The sequence below is a fragment of the Phycomyces blakesleeanus genome (assembly GCF_001638985.1).
Source record: "Phycomyces blakesleeanus NRRL 1555(-) unplaced genomic scaffold PHYBLscaffold_7, whole genome shotgun sequence".
In the NCBI taxonomy this organism is placed as follows: Eukaryota; Fungi; Mucoromycota; class Mucoromycetes; order Mucorales; family Phycomycetaceae; genus Phycomyces; species Phycomyces blakesleeanus.
Window position 1 is genome coordinate 1231848 of NW_017265140.1, and position 26249 is coordinate 1258096.

The 26249-nt window shown below is 35.6% G+C and overlaps 9 protein-coding genes and 1 non-coding gene across 10 annotated transcripts; 8 read left to right on the top strand and 2 right to left on the bottom strand.

Moving 5' to 3' along the window:
* Positions 1–1113: 1113 nt before the first annotated feature.
* Positions 1114–1554, top strand: PHYBLDRAFT_166792 (hypothetical protein; the record flags this gene model as incomplete). Its single annotated transcript, XM_018435486.1, has 1 exon — positions 1114–1554. The coding sequence occupies one exon, from the start codon at positions 1114–1116 to the stop codon at positions 1552–1554; it is 441 nt and encodes a 146-aa protein (XP_018293598.1).
* Positions 1555–2188: 634 nt separating this feature from the next.
* Positions 2189–3487, top strand: PHYBLDRAFT_166793 (CCHC-type zinc finger transcription factor; the record flags this gene model as incomplete). The annotated part of the gene is made up of 2 exons (XM_018435487.1): positions 2189–2764; positions 2906–3487. The coding sequence occupies 2 exons, from the start codon at positions 2189–2191 to the stop codon at positions 3485–3487; spliced, it is 1158 nt and encodes a 385-aa protein (XP_018293599.1).
* A 1019-nt stretch (positions 3488–4506) lies between these two features.
* Positions 4507–7620, top strand: PHYBLDRAFT_166794 (hypothetical protein; the record flags this gene model as incomplete). Its single annotated transcript, XM_018435488.1, has 4 exons — positions 4507–4959; positions 6487–6819; positions 6925–7066; positions 7136–7620. 4 exons carry the CDS (start codon positions 4507–4509, stop codon positions 7618–7620), a joined length of 1413 nt encoding a protein of 470 aa, XP_018293600.1.
* Positions 7621–8772: 1152 nt separating this feature from the next.
* On the top strand, positions 8773–10740 carry PHYBLDRAFT_166795 (hypothetical protein; the record flags this gene model as incomplete). Its single annotated transcript, XM_018435489.1, has 2 exons — positions 8773–9012; positions 10357–10740. The coding sequence occupies 2 exons, from the start codon at positions 8773–8775 to the stop codon at positions 10738–10740; spliced, it is 624 nt and encodes a 207-aa protein (XP_018293601.1).
* Positions 10741–14777: 4037 nt separating this feature from the next.
* On the top strand, positions 14778–16030 carry PHYBLDRAFT_166796 (hypothetical protein; the record flags this gene model as incomplete). The annotated part of the gene is made up of 4 exons (XM_018435490.1): positions 14778–15024; positions 15139–15242; positions 15336–15594; positions 15681–16030. 4 exons carry the CDS (start codon positions 14778–14780, stop codon positions 16028–16030), a joined length of 960 nt encoding a protein of 319 aa, XP_018293602.1.
* A 53-nt stretch (positions 16031–16083) lies between these two features.
* On the bottom strand, positions 16084–17048 carry PHYBLDRAFT_143809 (hypothetical protein; the record flags this gene model as incomplete). The annotated part of the gene is made up of 3 exons (XM_018431073.1): positions 16084–16448; positions 16599–16893; positions 16929–17048. 3 exons carry the CDS (start codon positions 17046–17048, stop codon positions 16084–16086), a joined length of 780 nt encoding a protein of 259 aa, XP_018293603.1.
* Positions 17049–17549: 501 nt separating this feature from the next.
* PHYBLDRAFT_t99 lies at positions 17550–17622 on the top strand. Its single transcript has one exon. It is a non-coding gene; the product is annotated as a tRNA-Arg (tRNA).
* Positions 17623–18900: 1278 nt separating this feature from the next.
* Positions 18901–21963, bottom strand: PHYBLDRAFT_166798 (hypothetical protein; the record flags this gene model as incomplete). The annotated part of the gene is made up of 10 exons (XM_018435491.1): positions 18901–19187; positions 19224–19318; positions 19452–19814; positions 19865–19955; positions 20067–20361; positions 20407–20497; positions 20817–21103; positions 21167–21315; positions 21372–21563; positions 21687–21963. 10 exons carry the CDS (start codon positions 21961–21963, stop codon positions 18901–18903), a joined length of 2127 nt encoding a protein of 708 aa, XP_018293604.1.
* A 305-nt stretch (positions 21964–22268) lies between these two features.
* On the top strand, positions 22269–24230 carry PHYBLDRAFT_166799 (hypothetical protein; the record flags this gene model as incomplete). Its single annotated transcript, XM_018435492.1, has 3 exons — positions 22269–22562; positions 22597–22775; positions 24053–24230. The coding sequence occupies 3 exons, from the start codon at positions 22269–22271 to the stop codon at positions 24228–24230; spliced, it is 651 nt and encodes a 216-aa protein (XP_018293605.1).
* Positions 24231–24780: 550 nt separating this feature from the next.
* Positions 24781–26144, top strand: PHYBLDRAFT_166800 (hypothetical protein; the record flags this gene model as incomplete). The annotated part of the gene is made up of 3 exons (XM_018435493.1): positions 24781–25136; positions 25375–25412; positions 25699–26144. The coding sequence occupies 3 exons, from the start codon at positions 24781–24783 to the stop codon at positions 26142–26144; spliced, it is 840 nt and encodes a 279-aa protein (XP_018293606.1).
* Between the last annotated feature and the right edge of the window lie 105 nt (positions 26145–26249).

Consider the following 26249-nt stretch of genomic DNA (forward strand, 5'->3'; position numbering starts at 1 on the left):
CAGCATCCATATATGCACATATTGTATGCAACAGACTTCACTGGGTACTCCTCCTTCAACAAGGTTTCTACCTTGTAATATGACAGGAGTGAATCCACTTTAGCTAAAATGGTGGTAAGTGCATGTGCTATAAAAAGAGTATACTAATTATAAACTTAGTGGATCCAAGTTCTGTTATGTACTTATTGACAATTTTTACGCATTTGTCATAGACTTCACAAGAGACGTTGTTCTCAAAAAACATGGAAAACAATTCCAGACTGACAGCCTGTGCATGACTGTTAGACATGTATGTGGGAACAAAATGTTCATGAGCAGTGACATGCCCTACTGGAACATTGTACACTCTGTCCAGATTACGTACACGCAAATATCTATAGTTATTATCTGATATATTTAAGTTTTTAGGGTTAGATATAATTATATTTAATACTAATATTTTTTTACTTGTTTATTCCTTATCAGAGACATAGTCAATGCTTTTGTTGATTTTCTCAACAGACTCGACTTGGACATCATCGATGTCCATACTCTCTACTTTGGTGTTGTTTTTATTGCCTGCAGCCAAGAACTTGACAAAGTCCATAGGAGCAGCAATAGAGCCCTTGTTTCTGTTGTTGGATTTTCTGCAGGCTTGAGCAATAATACAGGTTTCAATTCGATTTGAGCATTCCATAATAAACGAATCATCAAGCCTATGACCACTTGTTCTGGTTTGGGAATCATGGTTAAGTAAATCTTTGATATTCATTTTGGTTTATATTTGTATATTAAAAGAAGTAGAGGTGTAAGGTTGCAAAAAACGTTCAAGATATGAGAATATTTTTTTATTATATTGGCACGTTGGTAGTAAAAATTACAAGTGCCCTAATTGTCTTGAAAAAAAATTTCAACATGATTTTGAAAGTTTGTTTTTGAATTACTTTCTACTCATTTTTTCAGCCAACTTTGCCCCTTTCTTTTTATTTTCCAACTGTATTTTTTACTATGTCGACAGACAAAATCTCATAAATTCTTAAACATCTGACATACTTAGAAGAGTCTAATGCTTTACTAAGATATAAAGTTTCTTTATTGGAAGATAGACGCAAATTTTTGACTGAGGATTCTGAAATGGAACAAGCTCTGTTGATTAGAGACAATGCTCCAAGTGCGATTCTGATGTTGCCTACAACTGGTGACCATGAAATCAAACGCCCCTCACCTAAGAGAAAGCCAGACAGTTGGAATCAGTTGGTTAAATGCTTCAAGGAAGTGTTGGCCACACATTTTACTGGAGGCGACCTCATCAAAGCCAAACAAATGTACAGAGTAGTGGACAAGATTACTCGAGAGCTAGTCTACTACTCTTTCTCCAAGTATAGTACCAATAATATTGTCATACCGTCATGGGGCAGTCTGGCAGATGACCAAAAGGCAATAATGAGCAGCAGCCTCAAAGAGAATGCAGCCCTGAAAAACATTGCTCTTCACAGGTTTGAAAATTCTTGGGGAGCATTGCTCATACTCTCTCACAAGTGGAGAACTGCCAAATATCATAGAAGATCTTATTAACAAGTAAGGTACTTATAAATATAAAGACATTCATATGTTTAATCACAACTAATACAAATCAACTGCTTTGTTTTGTTTTGTTTATTAGAGTAAGTAATACTAACTTTTATATTTTTAATCTATAGAAACCTAATAAAAATATCATTTTAAAAAATAACTTTATGAAATACAATATAATTTGTTTATTGCCCTGTGTACTTCTTCTATTATTTTATATGTTTTTTTTTGTGTTTGTTTTTTGTATTTTTTTTGTTTTTTTTTTTTGTTTTTTTTTAAAAAAAATAAATATTTCAGGGACCAAAAATAAAAAATAAATATAAAAACAAATTTGCCCATGACGTATTACATATTTTTGACCAATGAGTGAATAGATAAATTTATTTAAACAAGGTCTAGCTCATCTTAATATATGTATTTTACTGGCTGGAAAGGGTTGAACAACACTAAATAAAGTTCAAAGTACTGGTATTCTATGGATCCAATTTGCTAAGATATGTAGTACTAACAGAGTTATAATTGATTTTTATTGGGCCATTGAGAATGTGCAGTTTGGCACATAATTGCGTGAAATATGCACTGCAGAACTATAATTTGTGCCATTTTCTACAGTGTAATATAAGGTATAGGTGATACCATGGCTCTTTCATCTAAACCACCGAATCTGTCAATTTTGACAGATTCACACAGGAACTCTATTTCTACGAATTCGGTCTCACCCACAACCCATTTGGCAGACTCACCCTCACCTACTGGACAACTTAGCTACGTTCACGCAGCACTATCCATTGGAAACCAACAAAAGACTATTCATACACCAATTCTTGTAGGAGATGAAGACCTCAACGCGACTTCTCGAGTGTATCGTCAAGGTACCTCCTCTAATTCGGTTTTTTATCACATCTCTTCCGAATTTAAAGATTTGGATTCATTTCTTGGCCCTTTGAGGCAAACATACCCTCGAGGAATTGGGCTTCAACTCAAGACCAAAATGGAAAAAACACATACAGCTATTGAACTGTGCCTCTCAAACGCAGACTACTGTAAATACGCATGCAGCAACCCAATTGTGGTTGACAATAATGAGTTCTTGGCAACCTCTGCTATTTCAGTAGATCTCAAATTGTTCAGAGTGAATCTGACGGGACTTCCGGCCAAAGATTATGAAGATATTGCCCCCCAATTGCAACTATGTCTTAGCCCATACGGCAATGTCTGAGAAACAGTCATTTATGAAGAAGGCCAACACCAATGGTTCAAAGGCAACGGGTATGTCTATTTAGAGCGTCCTATTGTTTTGGACAAGGTTTGGGCCCAGTTAGCCTAGCAGATCAAGTACTCCGCTGACATCCAGATTTATGGAACCTGGGCAAAAATGGGAGACCATTGTGTGTTCTGTAAGCAGATAGGTCATTCCATAGACAAATGTACTGAAAAGCGTAGAGAGAAACATACGTGCCATAACTGTGACACTGTTGGACATATTCAGATACACTGCCCTCGGAACCCACCTTCTAACAGTCATCGCAAGTCCCATCTAGATGATGGACCTAGCAATCAGGTTGCTCTCCGCCAAATTCTCAGTCCACAGCGCATTCAAGAGACAACACGGTCTGCCATGGAAAAGGCAGAGGCACAGAAGCAGATGATAGCCCAGGAACAGGCTGCTGCTCAGAAACAGAAAGACCTAGATATCCGGAGAGTCTTGGAAGCAGAGAAGGTTGCTGCTGAAGAAGCAGCTGCAAGAGTCCTCGAGGCTAGAATAATTGCAGATAAATGTGAGGCTGCCGCTCTTCAAGCAATAGCTCCTGGAAATCGTAGAACTTTACCAGCTAGCGTAGAGGCCAACGTGGCAGATAAAGATGTGACAAGGGTGACAATAATACTGAAAAAGCTGGCAAAAAGACAAAGCAACAATGAAAAAAAGAACAATTGAGGGAGGAAGCCCAATGCAACATCCTTCCACCAGGTACAAAACACAATGGAACAACAAACACACAAAAATATGTATAATACAATAAAAATCGCAACAATAAACTGTTGGGGGCTCACCAAGTCCTCTAACTCACAACAACGCAACAACTTTATTCAACACCTACGCTCACAGAACATTCACTTACTCGCCATCCAAGAATCTCACGCCAAAGATTTTGAATTACAAACCACCTTCCATACCCAATTTCAAGTGCATGACAGCCAATGGACCCAGCATTGCGGGCTGATCTCACTTACACCATACTTATCTCTTACCAACTCATATACAAGCTGATGTGGCAGATGCATTTTCGCCACAGTCCACCACATCAACAACCACTTTGATCCTATCCAAATTGTCACAATATACGCACCAGCTATACTTTCTGAGCGCAGAAAATTTTATACTTCCCTCCTAGAAACTCCACTCTTCTCAAATACTATCTCACACTCCCGTCTCATAATACTTGGTGACTTTAATTACACCTACAGCTTACGTTCTGCACACCCACACTGTGCTCCTCAGTTATGGCTTCTGTGGTGATCCAGACACTCGGATGTTGGATTTATCACATATAAGAACATATTCATATTGGAATAGCGTAGTAGCTATCATCTTGTCAGTATAAAATTTATATAAATGATTAAGTAATCAGCCCAATAATTATTACAGTTAGTACTGTAGATAATATCTTAAAGATTGTTAAGATAATTATATCATACTGCCAGGTAAACTGTGTCAGATCGATATGGAGCTAATTTAGTAGGAAGTCCTAAAGCTCTAGTATAAAAGAGAAAAGAATAGCTAAGAGCTAAAGAAGTACAATTTATGACTTGATGTCATAATTGTAACACTGACACTAGTTAAGCAGTAAATACACTCTAATAACCAAATATAGTAAAGGAAGAAAGCCTTAAGAAACTAAGACGTAATGACAAGAGCAGATTGTGTTTTCTTATAAAAAGGGACACTTTTTATTTATGAATAAAGACAACTTATATACAGTCTCAAAGTGTTTCTATACATCTCTATTATCAAATATTTTATTTTTCTATTGTTTTGTATCTGAAATACCACAGCTTCAATATATTCAAGACAATCTTATCGATTGCATTACTGAAGAGGGCGAACAACCTCTACCTACATTTTCTTGCGGAATTCAGATGAGCAGCATTGATTACATCTTTGCAAGCCCAGAATTGGCCAATCTTAAGCACAAATCTTCTGTAGACTATATAAACCCTTCTTGGTTTGACCACTTTTTAGTGTCAACTACCTTGTCTTTGGTAGGATCCCGCACTGGAAAAGGAATTTGGCATGCAAATCTGCGCTTAGGTCTGTCAGCCCATTTTTGTCAGTCCCTGTCAGCAACACTACAGGACCTATTATCTAGCCTACATAATATCCCTTCATCTCAAGACCAATGGGAGAAGGTTAAAGCTATTGTTTGCCGCCTTGCCAAGCAACATTCACGTCGATCTACTACATGGTGGGTTCAGCAAGAAAAGGCTCTCCAAAGCAAATGTAATCATCTCATGCGCAAATATAAGATAGACCATATATGTGATGATCAGCTCCCTGTCATTGAGCGCCAACTCCAAGCCATACAACATGAGAATGTTGAGATTTTGGCACTTTGAGCAAGCAAACATTGGCATGAGCAGGGAGAACGCTCTGCTGGATATCTCAAGCAAACGATCACAGCTCATAGTATCCACAAAGATATCCCTTTTCTACAACACCCCAGCACAGATAACATATGTGTGACTCCTGATTTCATGACTGCCGCTGCAAACGCCTTTTATACACAGCTCTACACTGACGAACCCATAGACCATGGAGCTATTGATGAACTCCTGTCATATATTCTACCAGGACTAGTCCTATCAGAACTCACCCAGGAGTCAATGGCCACTCCATTTTCTATAGAGGATATCTGTGGGGCATCTAAACGATTACCATACCATAGCAGCCCTGGGCCTGACAGACTACCATATGAAATTCTGTCTCTTGTATTTCTCGAAGAAGGTTATTCCAGTCTCATAACTAACATTTATCAGGATGCGCTCAACCACAGAATTTTTCCTGACTCATGGAGCTCCACTTGCCTATCTTTGTTGCCCAAGAAAGGCGATCTCTCTAGCTTGAAGAACTGGCGGCCTATGGCTTTGATCAACATGGATGCCAAGATCTTCACTCGTTTGCTCAATAGCCAGGTGACAGACGCTTCACATAACCTCATCAACCACTTCCAAACTGGCTTTGTGAAAGGAAGATTTATTGCAGAAAATGGTCTCATGGCGCGCATAATCATGGAGGAGACTGGATACACTCAGTCAGATGCTATAGGTATCCTGCTTGACCAAGAGAAAGCATATGACAGAGTCCACCCAGAATACCTTCAGCATATCCTTCTTCACTTTCGGTTCCCAGCCTCTATTGTTCACTGTATTACACAGCTATTCTTCTTGACCAACATATCGGCCAATGTCAATGGCTTTCTATCTACTCCACTAGCCCAACGTCGAGGTTTGCGCCAGGGAGATCTGCTCTCACCCATACTATTCAATCTCGCATTTGAACCATTCCTTCGACGAGTAATTGGGGTCTCCAACATCACAAAGTTTTTAGCTCCCACACATAATGTATCTGTAAATTCGGCCCCTCCGATCAAATGCCTAGCATACGCCGACAATGCTCTTATCTTCTTGAACTCATTTCCTGAACTAGACGCCCTTCATCAGTATCTGAATACATACTCTTGTGCCTCAAATGCAAGGATAAATCTACACAAAACGCAAGCCTTTTCGTTGTCAGGATCTCCTTTACCACATTGGAAAGTCTATCTTGAGGGCTGGTCCATTACATCCTGGCACAATCGCACATCACCTACCACACTGATATATCTTGGCTTCCCTCTGACATTGTCTATTGCTCAACGAGACTTATTCTGCTACCAGCTTATCCAAAAGATAGAACAACTCTGTCACATTCACTCTCAATGCTCACTCTCTGTCAGGGGTCGAGCTATGGTGTTGAACTCTCTAATTCTGTCTAAGATTTGGCATGTCCTTCGTGTAACTCCTGTTCTTGCTTCATTTTTTGACAAGTTGCGCCCATGCATAGGACAATTCCTGCGTCGCGGCATGTTTCCTATGATTAGCTTTTTCAAAATGTGTTGCCCACGTTTGACGGGTGGTCTAGGTATTCTTGAGCCACAACTGCAACAAAAAGCTCTCCAGATGCGATGGCTACAGCCCATTTTAGATCAGCAGTTGACCCAATCTTTTGTAGTACCATGAATAAAAGCTACTTTGCAACAATATACCTCAAGTGGAGACATCCATCTGCCTATGATGTGTACAAATTTACGCCCTGCTCAATTGAACAATGTACAGAGTGCGTTTAATACTCTCCTAACTACGATTGATGCCATTCCACAGGATTATTCTACTATAACTCCCACTCCAGCTACATGTCTGGACTTGCCCATACTTGATGTCATACAATTCTCTGATCAATCTATCTGCCTTATCAAGGGTTGGCAAAACTTGTGCATTTCTGACACTTTCATTTACAATGAGTCTCTTCAAGCTCTCCATTCATGAGTCTCTTCAGAACGCCTTGGTTCCAGATACATTGTTGCCAAACTCTTCCATAACCTTCAGAATGCACAGATCAACCTCTTGTCATTCTTCTGGTGTACAACACTGCCACCCCTCAAACATCCTGAATTTATTCCCACTCTCCGCCCAGAGCTTGTAATTGTATCTCCATTTGTTACAGCATTGTGCACTGGTTGCTGGCATCTCAAAGACTTCCACACCACTCACTTTTGCAAAGTTTGTCAAATCAATCCGCCCTTGTCTAACCATGGCTCAACTCTTACACCGACTCAATGGAAAGAAATTTGGGATTTTCCCATACATTACTCTGTACAAAACATTTGGTACCGTGCACTACATCAATCCTTGTCCTGTAGCTCACACCTCCATCGCATCGCTCCCACAACCTTTCCGTCTCTGATGTGCATCCTATGCAGCAATGGCATTGATAGCATAGAGCACTTTCTGTATCTGTGTCCTCTTAAGTGACCAGTTTGGTCCAACGCCTGGCAGACTTACTTTGGATATCAACCTGAACCATTTGATGTTCATTGCGCACTGTTTCACTTGGATCTTCCTAATTCAGCCAATTTTGAACACTATCTTGACCCAAGCCAGACCATTAGCTGCATCATCTTATCTCTGTGAAGAACTCATTGGCGGGTGATTTTTGACTCTGTGCCTTTTAATACACAACATATATAATCATCTGTAGAAAAACTTTCTACCTCTTTTGCTCAGAAACTAGATCTCTCATAGATTACTTTTAGTTTTCTTTTCTCTACTTCCACATTTACAAAAAAAACTAATAACTAAAAACTAAAGCTAATAAAAAAATTGGGTTCCTTTCACTAACACTCAATAAAATCCAGGGACTCGTTCCCCTCTATAAGCAAAAAAGGTATAGGTGATACAAAAAGATATTTTTTTAAAAAAAAAGACAAAAAAGATAAAGTTAAAATGAAGCTAGATAAGTATTAATTATTACTTATAACTTTATAAAAGTAATATATACTATCAAGCTATTTTAGCTAAAATGTTGTATGTGTAATAAATAGGTTTGTAAAAAAAATTGATGCAGATAATTATATTATGAGATAAAAAGAGTTTTGGGCTCAAAAGGATTAATTTTTATTCATAAGAACTGTTAAAAGTTCTTGTACTAATTGGGAGAACTTTTAGAGACAGATAATATTATCAAGGGGTGAGGATTTCTAAAGATTTCTCTGGACGTTCATTTTTAATGACCAACACTGGAATAATGGCCAATATCTTAGGTTCCCACCCAAAATAATTATTTCTTTTCAATGAAGGTCACCACAATTATTTTTTTTCCATAAGTTATATGCAGCCTAATAAAACTTTATTAAAAATTCGGTTTTTTTATACACATCTAAAAAATTAGCATTATATTTTTATATATGTTCTTTAACATATTGATGAAGAAGCAGATTTCTTTTATTAAATACTTGTCTTGTTTCTCATATATAAGTACAGCAATATCTTAATGTCAGAATTTCTCTTAGTCACCTATTACTAAGCATAATAAATTACAATGAATTTTCTGACAAGACATTAATATAAGTAGCATGTAAAAGTGCTACCTTTTCATTTTCCCAGATCTTTTAATATCTACTCAAAATGAACTCAAACGCTCCTAGCTATTCCACTGCAACTTCTGATGTGAATGTTAGAATGATGGAGGTCCAGGTGTCTACTTCTTGCGAAGCTGAAGTTAACAGACCAGAGAACACAAAGAGAAGCTATGCTTCTAAGCAAAAAGAGTATAAAGATTGGTGTGATGAAGCTTTCTCAAGTATTCCCCTCAAAAATTGCTACACTGTATATGGAGATAAGCTCCATTTGTTTCTTAAAGACTGTGTAAGTTTTTTGCTATTGTTTGGAGATATATTCTGTAAGTAATTGAATTAATTATCTTTTCTTCTGTTAGGTTGTCAACCGAACCCACAGAAGAGACACTGGAAAAACCATCAAGTATGGAACTGCAATGGCCTATCTTGCTGCTATTGTGGATATGTATCAGAAGCAAGTTAAAGTTAGTGTGAACAACCACCCTCACCCTCGCAAGGCTTGTATCCAGCTGTTGGACAACATGAAGTTCAACAATGAGCGTACCCATTGTGCTGAAAACCAGGACTGTGGCCTTGGAACTCTGGTGGATGGATACACCACAGAGAACGAGATTGCTAGCATTGTTAACTATTATTTCTCGAAATCAAGCAGAGGTGGCCTGAGAAATGTGGTGTCTTTTCTCCTGTCGCATTTTTGTATGCTCTGTGGCGAATCTGCAAGAAAAGCCAAATTTGCCGACCTTCAGACAGTCATGTTGGATTGTGAAGGACCTTCCAAATGCCCTGCCTTTGTCTTGGTCTTAAAGCAGGGAAAGATGAACAAGTTTGGACGAATTGAGCTTGCAGCCTGCTTGAGAAATTCCAAGGTTGAGATTTGTCCATTCATGGCACTCGGATGCTATTTCTTCTGGAGATGGCATATTGATGGTGAGCAGTTTCCATCTTTTGAAACATCCGAGGAATGGTTCAACCATAAGTTGCTACGATCTGGGCAGGAACCAACCAGGGAAATGCCTTACTCCACCCATCTCAAAGCAATCAACAGGGCATTAAAGGCCTGTGGAATCGTTTCCACAGCAAAGACCCATGCTGCTTGTGGATCATCAGCAAGAATAGCTGACATGAGTGGTGCCGATGAGCCGGATATTAGAAGGCAGGATTGCTGGAATAGCAGCCCAATGAATGGTGCATACCTCACCAATCTTCCGAGAGGTGCGATGTGTACTATGGCTGGATTTCTGTCAGCTGAGGGGCGGTTCTATTTGCCAAGAGCCCAAGTGAAACCAGCCGAGTCACTTCAGCACAAGGTTTTCCCAATGGTAGACTTTTGGTACGACAAAATTTCATCAGGAGCATGTCAGCAAACCGCAGCTGCACATGGGTTTCTGAAGCTTCTAAAGCAATTAAGAATCACTTTTCTACAGGATTCTGTGTTAATGATGAGCAAAACTTCAGGGCACCCATTGTGGCAGCACAGTGTATTCCATGATTCCGAATACATCGAGTTCAAGAGGTAAAAAAAACTAATATAATACAGTGAAAAAATAGTTCTAATATATTTATATGTCAATGTTTTAGATCAGTCGAGGCTTTTGTGGAGACAGATGTTGAGCCTACCAACATCCTTTTGTAGAGAGCACTTCCTCTGATGGTCAGAAAGTTGGCTGACATGCAGAATGTGGACAGTAAGTTTTGCAGAGAAGTTCTGCGGGAGTTTGGTGTTTTTCACCAGAAGATTGACGACTTGGTATCTGGGAGAATCCCTCTTCAGTCCCTTCAAGAAGATGGAGGGAAAAGATGTGGAGCTAGATCAACAGAGGTCCAAGCATTCCCAGTCCTGGCCAACAACTCTGGACCAATTTCCCAGCTGCCAGACATACCTGTTCGGTATAGAATGAGCAGAGATGTGCAGATGGTACCTGACTTGTGGAGAGAATGGCATGTGGGACTCTCTGGCTGTGTCTCCGTACACGAGATGGAGACGAGGTATGGTGTTGCTTGGAGAAACAATGATTGACAGTTCTTCAATAAACGTAAAAGAATTGTTAATCGTATTAAGGAATATATGGTTGACAATTCTGTAAGTGAAGAAACAGCAGTCGAACTTGCAGAAGAAAACCAAAGAAGAAGATGAAGAACTCTGGACTTTTTGTCTAAAAATTCAAGCCAAATCTTTCAATGATTATAAAAATAAAAATAAAATATATATCTTGTTTCTTTTTATGATATTCAGTTAATGCTGCTATTAAGTAATTTAATAGCTTCCCATTATTTTCTGGTATCCTCCTTGCTATATTCTACTTTATTAGATTAAACATATACTTAAAGAATAATACTTTATCCAATTCAATATCAGCTTTTTGATAAATATAAGAGAAATATAGATACTTTTAAAGCTTCTACTCACGTTCATATATATATATATATATAAGAATTTGAAAGAATCTCTTGTATGTAAAGAAATATTTTGTTTTGATCATTTTTTTGTAATGAGCAGCATATTTTTTTGGTGAAAATTACCTATAAAATTTGGTGTTCTAATGATTTTTTATTTTAAACAAGTCACTGGTTGGCTCGTTGTCTAAGTTTGTAACCCCACTAAAAACTCTGTGATAACTTCTTATTATTTGCATATGTATGCTTTGACAATATACAGATACAGATTCAAGCAGTGAAAGATTCTGACAAGTTGTAATTGGATAATATAAGCAAATATGTCTTTATCCACAACAAAACAGGCTTCTTTATGTTGATGTATTTGAATATGAAGCATTAACTATACTTACTGATAGTGACAGCATTATAAACATAGCAGTATATAATATGTATTATGAACTAATTTTAAACTTTTTAAAAAAAAGGTGTGGACAATCAAAATTAAATCTGATTGGCTAAGTTCAAGATATACTTGTTTTACGCATTTTGCCCTTTTTTGAACTTTTAGTCTCTCTACACCAATTGTTTTGTCAAAAGATTGTTGAGTCTCAACTTTATTTAGGCTGTAGTTTTATAAACTCATTGGTTCTAAAAATACTAGCTGCATTTATTCAGTACTGTAATCTTTCATGACTTAAACATTTGTTCTTCCTTGTCTCTGTCAAAATATATATTGAGGTTTTTTCTACTGTTCATTAACATGAATTGCTGAAGTGTCTTCATAGACGTCAGACTATTTTTACCACCATAACGTTTGTATTATATCTTATATTTGTTTTTGATAGCATAGTTATCTTCAGTCAATAAAGATATTTTGCTGTTAAAGTTAGACATGTTTTTTTTGTAATAAGGTGTTAAGCAAAAAAAAGATGTAAATATGAAGAAAAATATTAATTGTATGTTTCCTGAATTATACAACAATTTTTTATATAATATTTTATTAAATGATATATAATCTTAGTATATGAATATCATTAAAATTTTGATTAAATTTTGATATTTTATTATTTGGTGTTCTCAACTACAAATTTATATCATTGGCTAACATTCACACAAGAATTTGAGTGATCAATCTGGCTAAGTATTCCCAATATAAATAAAATTAAAATATAAAATTAGAATTGGGAGTTTGAGACTTTGTGACTGATTAAAAAGATTAAAATTGATTGAAAAAGAAACTGGTACTGTGGCCAATAAATATTATAATGCATTGCATCAAAATATGATGTGTATTAAGTTATGATGTGTGATGCAACTGGTTAGAAATATAATATATATTATATATCTAGTTATATTCTTGTGATTTTGCTGAGAACAATTCAATAAGAAGGAATTTAGATAATGAACAGGACTTAAAATAGATGGAAACAGATATATGGACAACAGATAAACAGATAGGCAGACAAATGGATAAGCAGATAAGCAAACAAACAGATAAATGGATAAACAGATAAACAGACAAATAAACAAATAAATAAATGGATAAACAGATAAGCAGACAAACAGACAAGTCAACAAACAGACAAGTCAACAAACAGTGAGATAGTACTGATAGATTCTAACAGTGTGCAACTTAGTATTTCCTGCAGAACAATAGCTCAAGCTCAGTTATGATGTTCAAAACAAATATAGAAGAAAACTGGATAATTTTTACTGGGATAAAAACGTTTCTCTTATATATTAATTGATAACTATGTACAAAGTGATAATTTAGATACATTTTATAGTAAATAATGATTATTAAGAATAGTGTACAGGTCTTTGAATATAATCATAAAAGGAGATAATCAATAATAATAAAAAGTAATCAAAAGTAAAAATAATTAAACTACTAAAAAAATATGCACTTTTGGGAAGCATGCTAAAGAAGTAATATCAAGAAGTGTAAAGAAACAAGTGCAATGCAAAGGAAAGCAAGCTAAAAAGAAAATAAAAATCAAAGAGAAAAATAAAAAGAAAAGAGAAAAAACAATTTCAGAAAAAATAAAAGGAAAAAGATTTTAATTTTTAGAAAATTGGTTTTTGGAAAAAGGCGATTTTGTGAAAATGAAAGAAAGAAATTAAAATTAAAATTAAAACTTTTGAAGAAAAATTAAAAGGGGTTTTCAAAAGAATGTCTGAACTTGGTAGAATATGATTTTTAAACTATGGCCAAAAACATTACCACACTATATTTCAAAATTGTTGCGAGTGGTATATTGTTATGTATACAAGATGTACAAGAAAAGATAATTGTATATAAGAAGAGGAATTAAAAGAAGAAATTGAGAGCTTGGGTTTGATATTGGATAAATTGAGATAATAAAATAGTCTCTTTGTTACCAAATAGACCAGTTAAAGAAATAAAAAGGGAAACTAACACTAAGGTAAGAGTGTAAATAATTTGAATCATTAGAGAAATAGTTAAACTAAAAGAAGTGAAGTAAATAATAGTAATTCTAAAGAGTTAACTATGAGAAAAAAATGTTTAATAGAGTAAAAGATTTAGCTAAAGGGAAATTTATTATGATAAATTTACTAAGAGATAAATAAAAGAAGAAATTGGGACAAAATAATAAAATAAAAGGAGATGACCAATATTCTATGAAGACTTGACAGAAAAATAAAATAAAATAGAAGAAATTTTACAAGAGAGATCAGAGATAATAGACAGTGTCTTGAAGAAAACTTGTATCAGAAAAATTTGGCAGTTGTTTATTGATTGATTTTAAAGAGATATTTATACTATTTTATGGATAAAATATATAGTAAAAATAGGCTAGATAAAACTCAATGAGATAATTGTAGATAAAAATATAAAGAAAAATGACTATATAAATATTTTGTCATGAAAGAAGAAATAGATGAAGTTATAATATATAATTACAAGAAAAAAATATTGGGAAGAAGTATGTTATAAATAAAGGGAAAAACTATTCAGTTAACAATTTTGGTAAAGTAGTGTTTGAGAGGAAGCGTCACATTTAGTGTGCAGGAATAAAATAAAAAGAAAAGGGAGAAAACAATTTCGGGAAAAATAAAGAGGAAAGATTTTAATTTTCAGAAAATCGGTTTTTGGAAAAAGACGATTTTGTGAAAATAGAAGAAAGAAATTAAAATTAAAATAGAGTGGATGTTGTGTTGTGGCAAAATGCCCACTGCCATATTTGTTAAAATCATATTGCTTGGTTTAAATTTTTGTATTTCAGCTTATGGGCGCTCTACTTTCAAATTGCCACAATTTTTTTCATTTTGCCACAAATTCTTTCAAATTGTCACAGAATTCTTTCAAATTTTCACAAATTACTTTTTAATTGCCACAAAATTATATTTCTTTCTTTCTCGTTTATACACATTTACACACGTAATACACCATATAAGCTATCTAAAAATGCTTGTTGAAGCACTTTCCAGAATTGTCTGTATGCTTGATGTTAAAGCTAATCATTCTAAACAAAGAAACAAGAAAAAAAGTTTGCAAGAATTGATTTAGAGACACTAAGTGATGATACATGCAAGAAAGAGTTTAGATTTATTCTATCTGAAGTAATATACATGTTGATAAACAGCTTTTGTTGAAGTAACATTATTAATAGATAACTTTTGTATTTATGTTAGATCAAAACAATGTGAGATGCAATGAAACTGTCTTTATATTTAGAATTTAAACGTAGCAAAAGTTACACTGTCCATATTGAAAGAGAATTTGCTTTTGCTTTGATTTTGTACCGGCATACTTTCCCACAAAAATACACTACAATGCAAAGCGTATGGGGCATGTCTGCCAAGACACTAGGTTTAATAGTGAACAAGTTCACAGAATTGTTGCTAAATAAATTCAAAAATAGATTCGAGTTTGACACTTGCCAGTTTTCTTCTGAAAACTGTAAGTGGTTTGCAAAAGCTATATACAAAAAAAGTAATATTATTATTATGTATTTCTTTTATTGCTCTACTTACTGATATAATGGGACTTTACTAATGACATAGACTGTTTTAGGTAAGATCTTCCCAAATGTTGTTGGCTTTGTGGATGGCACTATGCAAAAAGTTTCCCGTCCAAGTTCTTACAAAGATCAGAAACTGGTTTATAATGGCTGGAAGGTAATTATTGGATTTTTAAAATGACTAGAGAATTATTTCATAGCATTAATTCTTTGCTTGATTGTATAATAACAACTTTTTTTTATTGAGTAGCATATACATTGCATTAAGTATCAGGCTATTGCAACACCTGATGGTATTACTAGCAGCTTGGTTGGTCCGTTCATTAGATCTAGTCATGATGCTAGAATATTTTACAAGTCAAAAACATTAGATTGTCTAATCGTGTATCTTAATTATATTTCCAAGGATGATAATGTTCCATTTGAATATGTAGTATACGGAGATATGGCTTACTCTAAATTGGATAAAGTCTACAAATCTTTTCCTTTAAGCGAAGTCAACAATGATAGTAAGATATTGAAAAAAAGATATACATCCTGTAAAATTGTCTTTTGTTTAATAATCATAATATTATATCATTGCTTATATGCTTAGAGCTGAAAAAAATTAACAAGTCAATGAGAAAAACCAGAATTCAAGTCGAGATAAAATTTGGAAAGGTGTCGCAATTATTTAAATTCTGCAAGTACAACTATGGAATGAAGATATTTGCAAACACAAAGCCAGCAACAATATATATCTTGTCAACTCTTTTCAAGAACTTCCATACATGTATTAATGGCTCAGCAGGCTCTAAAATTTTTAAGCTTCAGCCGCCAAATATCTATGATTATATCAAAGCTCTTATGTGTGAACACCAGCCAGAAGACACTATTGATAACTACAAAACTATTTTGAATAATGCATCAAATTTAGTAGAAACTGTCACTGTTCCTGATAACTAATAAAACAATTCAAATACTTGTAAACTTGAAAATAGAGTAAATCTATTATCTATTTACTTGTTATTTTTATAAGATTCAACAAAGGCAGAAATAGAGTCAGCAATTGTTGAAAGAGATTTAGCAAGAGCTGAATTAGATTTGGCAATAGCCTTATTCGAATCAGCAATTGCCTGATTTGATTCAGCAAGAACTGCATTTGACCAACTTATTTTCTTCAACTCCTCCAGTACAAGATTGTTGGTGTGCTGTTGTTGTTGAAGAATGTCCAACTGTTGCTTCAAAAGGCTCACAGACTCGTTGGTTGTGCTTGCAGATTGGGAATTTTTTCTGCCATAAGAGATGTCAGAGTCAGAGTCAGAGACAGAGTCAGAGCTGTTGTCATCACTGCTTAAGTTTTCCCGGCCATATGTTGCAATGGCTATCATTTTTTTGTTATAGTTTTTTTTTCTTTTTCTTTTATTTTGGTTGCCTTGTCTTTGGCAGCCTTCAACTCTTAATAATCCATAATCTATAAGGGAGAAATAATCAATTACCTAAACTATTTTTTTGCGTTTATAGCTGCTTAAACATATGGCTGTGTATACATCGTATACCAGTCTTTGGAGGTTCTCTGGAATGTGTGGGTTGGACACAGGCAAGAATCTCTCATTGTCTTTGTTGACGACCAGATTCAACTTCTTGAACAGCAAATTCTTTCTTGCTCTGGCATCCTTTGCTGTAAGTGGGTGCAGATGAGTTTGCTTAATACTGTTTATGTTGGCTGTAATCTCATTCCATGCCAAGGACTTGTTGCCATGATTATTGGCAAAAGGGCAACAATTGTAGATCAATTGCATTAGTGCAATCTCTCTAGCCATGTCCCACTGTCCTCATTCACCAGTCGAGGCTTTCTCTTTACATTTTTGAGCCTTTCGCAAAGTCTCCTCTGCAGAACTGCTTGATGATACATCAACATCTGGATCATTAGATCCTGACGCAGTTGCAGATTGCGCGTGCTTGCTCTGGCTGTTTGCTTCATTTTTATTGTATACATTTTTTAAGAAAATAAGGGAAAAGACCAAAAAATATTTAAGTGAAAAGAGAAATAAAGTAGAAAGTATGTATGTAAGTATATCTTATATATACTTGAAATATTTTGCTTAATTGTTGAAAATATATATAAAAAACTGCATATCTATTTGTTTGTGCTGGTAAAAATTGAATGCTATGTGCATATGGCAACTATAAAAAATTGTGACAAATTGAGGTCATTTTACCATAGAATTATAGCAAAATGAGCCTAATTTACCACAATTTCCCTCTAATTTTCCAGTGTTTAAAATGCCTCGAAATTTTCATATCCCGATGTTCTTATTTGGGCGTTATGGCAATTTGATTCGATTTTGCCACAACACAACACCCACTCTAATTTTTGAAGAAAAATTAAAAGGGGTTTTCAAAACAAAGTCTGAACTTGGTAGAATTTGGTTTTAAGCAACGCCCAAAAAAAACTATTATACGACGTGTTAAAATAAAGTTAGGGACTATGGCCCAATGGACAAGGCGTCTGACTACGAATCAGGAGATTCCAGGTTCGACCCCTGGTAGTCTCATATTACTTTTTTTAAAATAAAAAACGTCGTTTCTGTGTCAGAGTTGACATTGGTGAACAAAATCGGTAGTTATGTGTCGTTCCTGATCTGGGATGGTCTTCCTTTTACTATAGCAAAGTCAAAAGGTCAAACCCACTGGGGATCGGAAAGTATATGTAAAATCGAAGAGAGGATAAAAGGTGCTTTTTATTGATAGAAATTGAATTGTCTTATATAGTTCTCTAAACAAATACTGCGCATTATCCGCAGTAAACTATTATACTATATTTAATTACAAGAGAAGTCCTTTTACTGTGGTTGATGCTCAGAAGATGTTACTGTGGTTAATCTTTATAAGACATTACTGCGGTTCGTTATCTATGAGGTATCTTTGACATACAGAACTGCTGCGGTCAATTATCCCGATTTCTCAGATTCATCAAAATAATGTCCGATATAAGCAACCAGTAAGAGTTGACTTTTTAGGATAAAAGATCTTGACTTTTGCTGATTGGTCTTTCATAGATGTTTAAGATGGTGAATATATTTGTAGAAGATATTACTGAACAACAGGCATCTAAGACATATTATTGTAGCTATTCTTTTAGCCAGAAATCAATTATCATTTTATATAAATAGTCAAGAAGTATATTTAATAAAAAGCATCTTCATTCTTATCTAAAAACTATTCTTAAAATCTTGACGATCCCCAGTGGTATTGATTCTGCGACTTAGTTACAAGTGCCAGAAAAGAAATTCCAGATTGAGACTTGATACCTGATCTAGGCTATCTTCCAATTCACTGTAAACGTAGCCAAATTGGTCAAGCTTTAATAACACAGGAGTAAGCAAATAAGAGAGAGGATAAAAAGATGATTTTTATTATTTTGATTTGGGTTACACTGTAGAAAAAAAAGTGCAAGTACTCACAGAAATAATTGCATATCTGCAAAATCCATGTAACTTTGTAAAAATCATATCAATCTTACTAAATTTAGAGTGTTTTAAACCCCTTTTAGAAGCTGTGGACCTGCGATTAATCTTTTTTTCATGGGTTAAACTCAGACGTCTATTTTAAGTGAGAAAAAAAAGACGACTGTTCTTTTTTGTTTACAATTTTGATCAAGGTTACAAATATAGCCAATCAATCAGATATACCGTTAATTTGGATTTTCTAGTGATACGCAATTTTAAATAAAATGATAATGACAATCAACTTCGTTGAGTAATATCTGAATAAGATGAAAGGTTTATATATATTTATTAAAAAGAAAGAGGGAAAAAAAGAAGAAGAAAAAACTACTGGTTGTGGGTCAGCAAGGGCCAGACAATATCTCTAATAGCCCCATTCTTAGTATCGTGAATGAGGCCAGCCATCCCCTTGAAGGACTTCACGTCTACTATCCTCATCTCGCCCTGCGAGTGGTTGCTCGACACAGGGAAGAGCATGCCCAGCAAGGGTCTGACATTGGAAAGACTCTTGGTGGCTGCAAAGAGCCTGGTCACTCCTTTGACAGTGTGAGAAAAGAATTTGTGGACAAATCCATAACTTTCAAAAAACATAATTAAATTATGATTAATATCAACTTTTAACAATGTAGAATATAACTAACAACACTTACTCCCACATATGTTTGAGCACAACAAGATTGTTAGCTCAAACATGTCTACTGTCAAAGGAGGACCGGACTCTGTAAACCACCAAGTCTTTCCACATCTTCGTAGTGTAAACCACTAAGTCTTGTTCCTCGAAGGGGGAAACTCCTTCTCCTGCCCAGAAAGGCACCAACTGTTGGATGAGATCCTCTCATTCCATGCCAATGGTGTTGGCCAACTTGGCCATGCTATACCTGGTTGGACTGGACCACAGCTGAGGACCAGCAACATCATCACTTGCAACCTCAAAGTTGCTGGTCCTTCTGTCAGCTGGTCCAGTCCTGGCTGGACGGTTGCCGCGGCAGTGACTGATGGCTGCCATCCGGAAAAGAACATTTTCCATGTTTTTTCCGGGCTCCTTCCTGGACTTGATCGCAGAGGTATAGGCACTGATTGTGCATTCTATCAGACGGCAGCTGTAAGCCCGCAAAGGGCCCATTTCCTGCAACATGAAACCAAGATGAATCAGCATGTGCTGGTTCATCACAAATATGTTGGATTTCAACTTACTATCCGAAATCTTGCACCTCAGGAAGGAGTGCCAGTGGCCAATTGCCCTATAAAACTCATTAAAAACCAGATAGAAATATATATCTAAGTGACTTACTGCTCCATGGCAACAATGTTGCTGGCAGTGATGCTCCATTGTTGGACAATGGAGCACGCCAGCACCAGGTCTCTCATGGCCTGCTTTGCATCTGCAAAGCAGAGATGGTCGATTACCATGGTTGGTACAACAAACAAGAGGAAGTCCATCTAATTGACAGCCTTCCTCTTGCTGTTCGATTCCTTAATCGACCTCCACGTACCGGTAAATGCCGTGGGTATATCTGCCCTGGATGTGCTGACTGCTTTTTCGATGTCATCTAGGCTAACATCCAGGGCAAAGAGGTACTCAAGTCGTTGCAGGCGTTCTTGGAGGTGCATTCCATAGGATTTTCTGCCCGGGCCTGCAGTCCCAGGGCAGAATTTGCCACCAAGGGCTTGATAGAGCTGGTGCCCTGTTCTATGACCTAGGAGGTGCATCTCGTCCTGGCCAAAGAAAGCAGAACTGGTGAGTGTGGGTAACTCTGCAAAGGCATTGTATCTCTCACCACCAGGTCTCTAAAATGATGTTAGTGGTTTTTTTTTTGATATTTCATAACTTACACTTCCTTCGGCTTTGCGAATACTCCCTACGTCTCTCATAGGGGCAGGACCCTCGCTCTCCAGGAAGCACATAGTCTGGGCAATGCTTTCACTACGCGCAAAACAATGGCGGCAGCCGTATTGTGCATTGTGATGCATAAGGTTCATCAAGTCAGAGACAGCTGGAGTATCTCCAGTTGCCATGACAAGATGAACCTTACACACCACATACTAGTCTCTGTCCCAGCACTTCACTCCACTTGTCTGCAAGGCTCGCAGGTTGGCAAGGATGGGCTCCAAAAACGAAGCAATGTTCTTTGGGTGCTTAGGCCCTGGGATGATGGCCAGCTGCATCATGTTACCCTTCTTATACCTAAATATATTATATTAGTATATATAAATATACATCTAAATCAATGTGTTTTATTTACCTTTTGGCAGGGTTGATATTCATGTTAATAACATGAATGATGCTAGCTGATATGGCGGCGTCCTTGAAGGGGTTGAACTGGTCAACAAACATAGACACCACCATGTCACCCTGGCCAACAATCCCACCTGCGAGCAGTCTATAGATGCCATCTCCATCAAGAATATCCTTACGGACATTCGATTGGCCACCAGCCAAAACCTCCATGCCATAGGTAATCTTTGCCCATTCTTCAGGGTGAGCCAACTTGAAGCGTAATTGCTCCGAGAGAGGCACTACCTGATATGTCTGTACAGGTGATATAGTGCCTCTCTCACGCTGGTACCGCGCTCCATTTCAGTGAGGGCACACCTCATTCTCAACGATTGAGTTTCCAGGCTCGACATCAGGGAAACGAAAGCACCCACTGGCACACATGTCATACACCTGTGCCTTGACTGTGTATTCTTGCTTGAGCAAGGTATCCACCTTGTAATATGACAGAAGTGAATCCGTTTTAGCTAATACAATAGTAAGTATATGTAATATAGTAGATATGTGATAGTAATAAACTTACGGGATCCACGTTCTGTCATGTACTCGTTTACGATCTTGACAGACTGATTATAGATTTCACGAGAAACACTGTTCTCGAAAAACAAGGAGAACAACTCCAGACTAACGGCCTCAGCACTGCTGTTGGGAGTGTACATTGGTACAAACTGGTCGTACTCAATGTTGGCCTGCTCTGGTTCAGCTTGGGCCATTCCTTGGTTTCAAACACGTGTGAATCCAGGACCATTCTCTAATATATTTACACAGTTAATATTTAACATAAACATAATCATATGTAATAATGTTATTATTAACATTTTCTTTTAATTGTTCTTACCAGAGGTGTACTCCACCTCAACATTGCTGGAATTGGCTTCCATAGGAGAAGTGTCCTCTTCATTGGCCTCAACGTTGTTAGTGGCAGCAGCCAAGAAACCATCAAAGTCAATTGAATCATTGACAGAGGCTTTATCATTGATATCCATCATGTTGTAAGCTGGATAAGTGACATTGATATCCATTTGAGCGGGTTGTTGCTCAAAGAACGAATTGTCAAGCATATAACTGCTTGTTTCGTTTTCAGTAACAGGGTTAAGTAAGTCGTTAATGTTCATTTTGAATTGTTGTTTTGTATTTTAAAAAAATAGGGGTATAAGGTCGAAAAAACCACTTGGGATGTGATATTAATTTTTATTCCATCAGTGGACAGTGAAAAATTACAAGCACGCTAATTATCATGAAAATTTTTTTAAAGGGATTCTAGCTTTTTGTTTTTTATTTTTCCTTGTTGTTTTTGTTTTTTATTTTTCAGTTTTTCTTGTTGCTTTTGTTTAACTTTGTTTTTTTTATATTTTACATCTTCTTTACAGTTCTAAAAATGTCATCGCTCAACATTGCGCAATTAAACCTTTGACTGGTGATGCTGGAGACAGCATATGCCCGGCTTGAGGCCAGGTTTGAGGCCAGGTTTGAGGGCAGTGAGGCCACCACTGAACAGCCCGTCCGAGGTAACCCTCCTGATGTGAACCATTTGCAGCCAGTCATTGGTGGCAACACCATCCCACACCCTTCCCCCCAAGGACAACCTAACAGTTGGGTACTCTCAGCTGGGAGTGTTACTGCAGCCCTGGTATTACATTTTATCAGGGGTAACACCAAAGAAGCTCAGCTTCTTTACAGTGCCATTGGCAGACTTGCTCGCCAGCTTGTACAGGTAACAATGTCATGCTACCGTATGAATGGTATAGCTATACTATCGTGGGGTAGTCTTGCACCTAACCAGAGAAACATCCTGGTTAGAAACCTTGAGGAGAGAGCAGCCAGTAGAAATATTGCTCTTGATAGGTTTGAGAATTCCTGGGTGTCTATCTTTGTGCTTTCTCAGAGATGGAAAACTGCTGTCTCCAGTAGAAGACAGTAATAAAACGTAAGTTACTTTTAAATATAAAGCCATTTATAAGATCATAACTAATACAAATCAATTGTTTTGCTTTGTTTGTTTGTTTTTTATTTTATTATAGTAGACAATACTGAACTTTATAAGTGACATTTATAAAAAAACATAATAAAAATACTATTTTAAAAAAATTATTATCAAGTAGAAAGTAATTTGGTATATGCCTTGTATACTTCTTCTACTGTCATTTGTTTGTTTGTTTGTTTGTTTTGTTTTGTTTATTTTTGTTTTTTTTTCATTTTTTTGTTTTTTATTTTTTATTTTTTTTTTCTATTTTTTTTCTATTTTTTTTGTTTTTATTTTTTTTCTATTTTTTTTGTTTTTATTTTTTTTCTATTTTTTTTATTTTTATTTTTTTGTATATTCCAGGGACCAAAAAATAAAACAAAAATAAAAATAAAAACTTATTTTTATGTGATGCAATGTGTATTATTTGACCAATTAGAGATCCAACAAATTTAACAAAAAAGGGTTAGTTAAAAGTAATATACAAGTCTAATTGGCTTGAGGATGCTGAACAGCACTCGATCGAGTTTAATGCTATGGAATTCCACAAATCCGATTGGCAAAGAGTAGTAACACTAACATTGTATCACCTTGTTTTTATTGGCTGAATCCATATCTGCAAGTATGCATTTTTTACATAGTAATCTGCATTGGCGGAATTACAAATGCTGTTATTTTCTATAGTGTTATCTTATATACTTTTTGAAATGATTATTCATCTTTGACTACACTCAAGTATTGTCTAGTAATATTACAAATTATTATAAGTTGATTATAAATTTCTAAAATTACAAACTGATGAATAATCATTCTAATTCCTGCTTCTTTTGTAAGAACAAGTCACTAGAACTTGTATCACCAAAATTAAGCACTGTGAAGTTTTATAGAATAAAATCAACAGTAAAAAAGATTGAGACGTATATAAGAATACTTTGAGACTGTATATAGGTTGTCTTTATTAAAGAATACAAAGTTGTCCCTTTTATATCAAAACACAATCTGCTTTGTCAGTCACATCTTAATTTCTTAAGTCTGAGTTCATTTAGATATTAGAGAGCTGGTACTGCTATGTTTATAATTTAATCTGATTGCAGTGTTCTCATATTAACTCAGTGCTTACTGAGCTGTCATAATTATAGTACTTACTGTAATTAATTATTGGTCTTATTGATTTACTATAAGTAAAATAAATAAATTATTCATTTGTTCTTGTAATGATAGCTGTTTTACTATAATAATAGGAATGTGTTCTTAGATGTAATAAATCCAACAACCAAGTGTCTGGATCACCACAAGCACAACAAACTATTGTTTCTAATCTCTCTTGTCAAATTCTTGTCAGAGTTCCATTTTCGATCTGGGTTGTTCTTCAAATGCTATAACACAGTCAAAATTGGTCAAACCCACTGGGAATCGTAAACGAAGATAAAAGAATAAAAAGAGGATAGAAAGATAGATAACTTTTATTGAATGAAATAATGCCCTCTTTTATATCTTTTCTAAACCTACTCATCTATTATAAATGTCTGTTTCGGTTTCTATTCTACTTTTGTTAAGCTATATGCTTTCTAGTTCTTTTGTGAGCAAAAGGAAATCACTTTGGTTGTCATTCTCAAAAGAGAATTCTGTGTAATTGTCATCCTGATTGGCTGACAAGAATTTGGGCACGACAAGAGCTGACATTATAGATAGAAATTCTTAAGTCAGATATTCAATCAGTTACTTCTTTTAACAAATAGGGGGTATTCAGCCACATTGATTGCTCAAATTTTAAATTCAGAACGCAATATTATTGGACTAAAATTGTAATAACAATGATCAAAATTTGATCAAAAAGTATATGGCTCTCTGATTGGCTGAATCCTTACTTTTTTATATGCAATACAATATTGTTTTTATCTTTCTCCTTAATAAATCATAGAATTTACTGTCAACAAAGTCATGTAACACTTCTTTCACTCTGTATAACATGTTAAAATACAGTGTAAAACAACAAACAGTTGCTGCCTTAAAGAAATTGCATAAAATCAGAAAATTTGTAGTGAAAAAAAAAAAAAGTCTGGTACAATCTTTATCAACAAGTGCAGATGAGCTGTTGAAAAATATTTCAGAAGTTCTTGAAGAGGAAGTTGATGCAGAGTTGGAGAAGATAGCTGTTGTAGAGGATCTTGAGCAGAACCTTCAAGTCAACAGATACTTACACAAGGGTGGCAATACATTGCCAAAGCTTAAATTAAAGGAAGAAAAACTTGCTTTCCTCAAAGACCTAGATGCAGATGAGTTCAAAGAAGAAATCAGAATGTTCAAAAGCTCATTTAATAAGCTGTACAAGATAATCAAAGACTATTCTTTATATGTTACCAAAAGAACATAAGCAGACTGATGTAAAGCTTCAATTAGCTTTGGTCTTGGAGAGACTATGCTCAGATAAGAATGCTGTATTCTATAGCAGGCTTGCACAAAGATCTGGCGTTGGAGATAAGCATCTTTTAGTAAACTGACTTCTGTTAATCTATATAAACATATAATTAATCTATTGAACTAATTATTTTAAACTTATTAGAGGGCAGTGTCTTAAACTTCACAGTTTGTTTCTTCAAGGTAATGCTATCAATAGAAAACCTGTATGTTTTTTGGCCCTCAGAACTCAAGAAGGCACTGTCTTATTTTCTGCCAGTTCAAATTTGAAATTGACCTTTTGAGGCTTTTTTCTGTCAGAGACTTTGCAAGTGGCTTTTTGAAAAAGTTAATTTTTTATTGGAGATTTTTTTATTTCTTCCCTTTTCCTTCTCTTTTTCTTCTCTTTATTTTGAATACAAATTAAACACCAATCTCAACATGGCTAACCCAATTATTTATGATATTTCAAACATTCAAAATGTTTTAGTCAACTTGTCTTTGGAGGGAATTAAGATGCTTCCTTTTAAAGTAGGTATACCTGTAAAAGCTAGTGAATGGAGACGTTGTCTTGACCAAAGCAATACTCTTTGTTCAACAAAATGGAATAAAAAAATACATCTTGATTCAAAAGAATATATTTTTGGAGAAACGTGTCAGTGGCATCGTGCAGTCATATATATACCAGAGCGAGATTCATGCCCTGCACAAAAAGAATCAAAGGCATGTGAATGTAATGGAGCTTTGAAAATAAAGCAGTTCAAAAAGTCTCCTACTATTATTACGCTCTGTATGACAAGGGACCATAACAATCATGTTCCTGAAGACAGATCAGAGATTAGAACTTTGCTCTTGCCTTTTGAAGCTATTAAGTTGATTGAAGATCAACTGAGAAGTGGAAACAGCTGTAGAAGCACAAGAATATCTGTCCTTTGACAGATTGACAGCTGGGGTGTTGGTGTTAGAAAGCCAAACTACGAAGAGATATACAATAGAATGAAGAAGGTGTGTTAAAAAAATATAAAAGAAAGTTCGTATTTA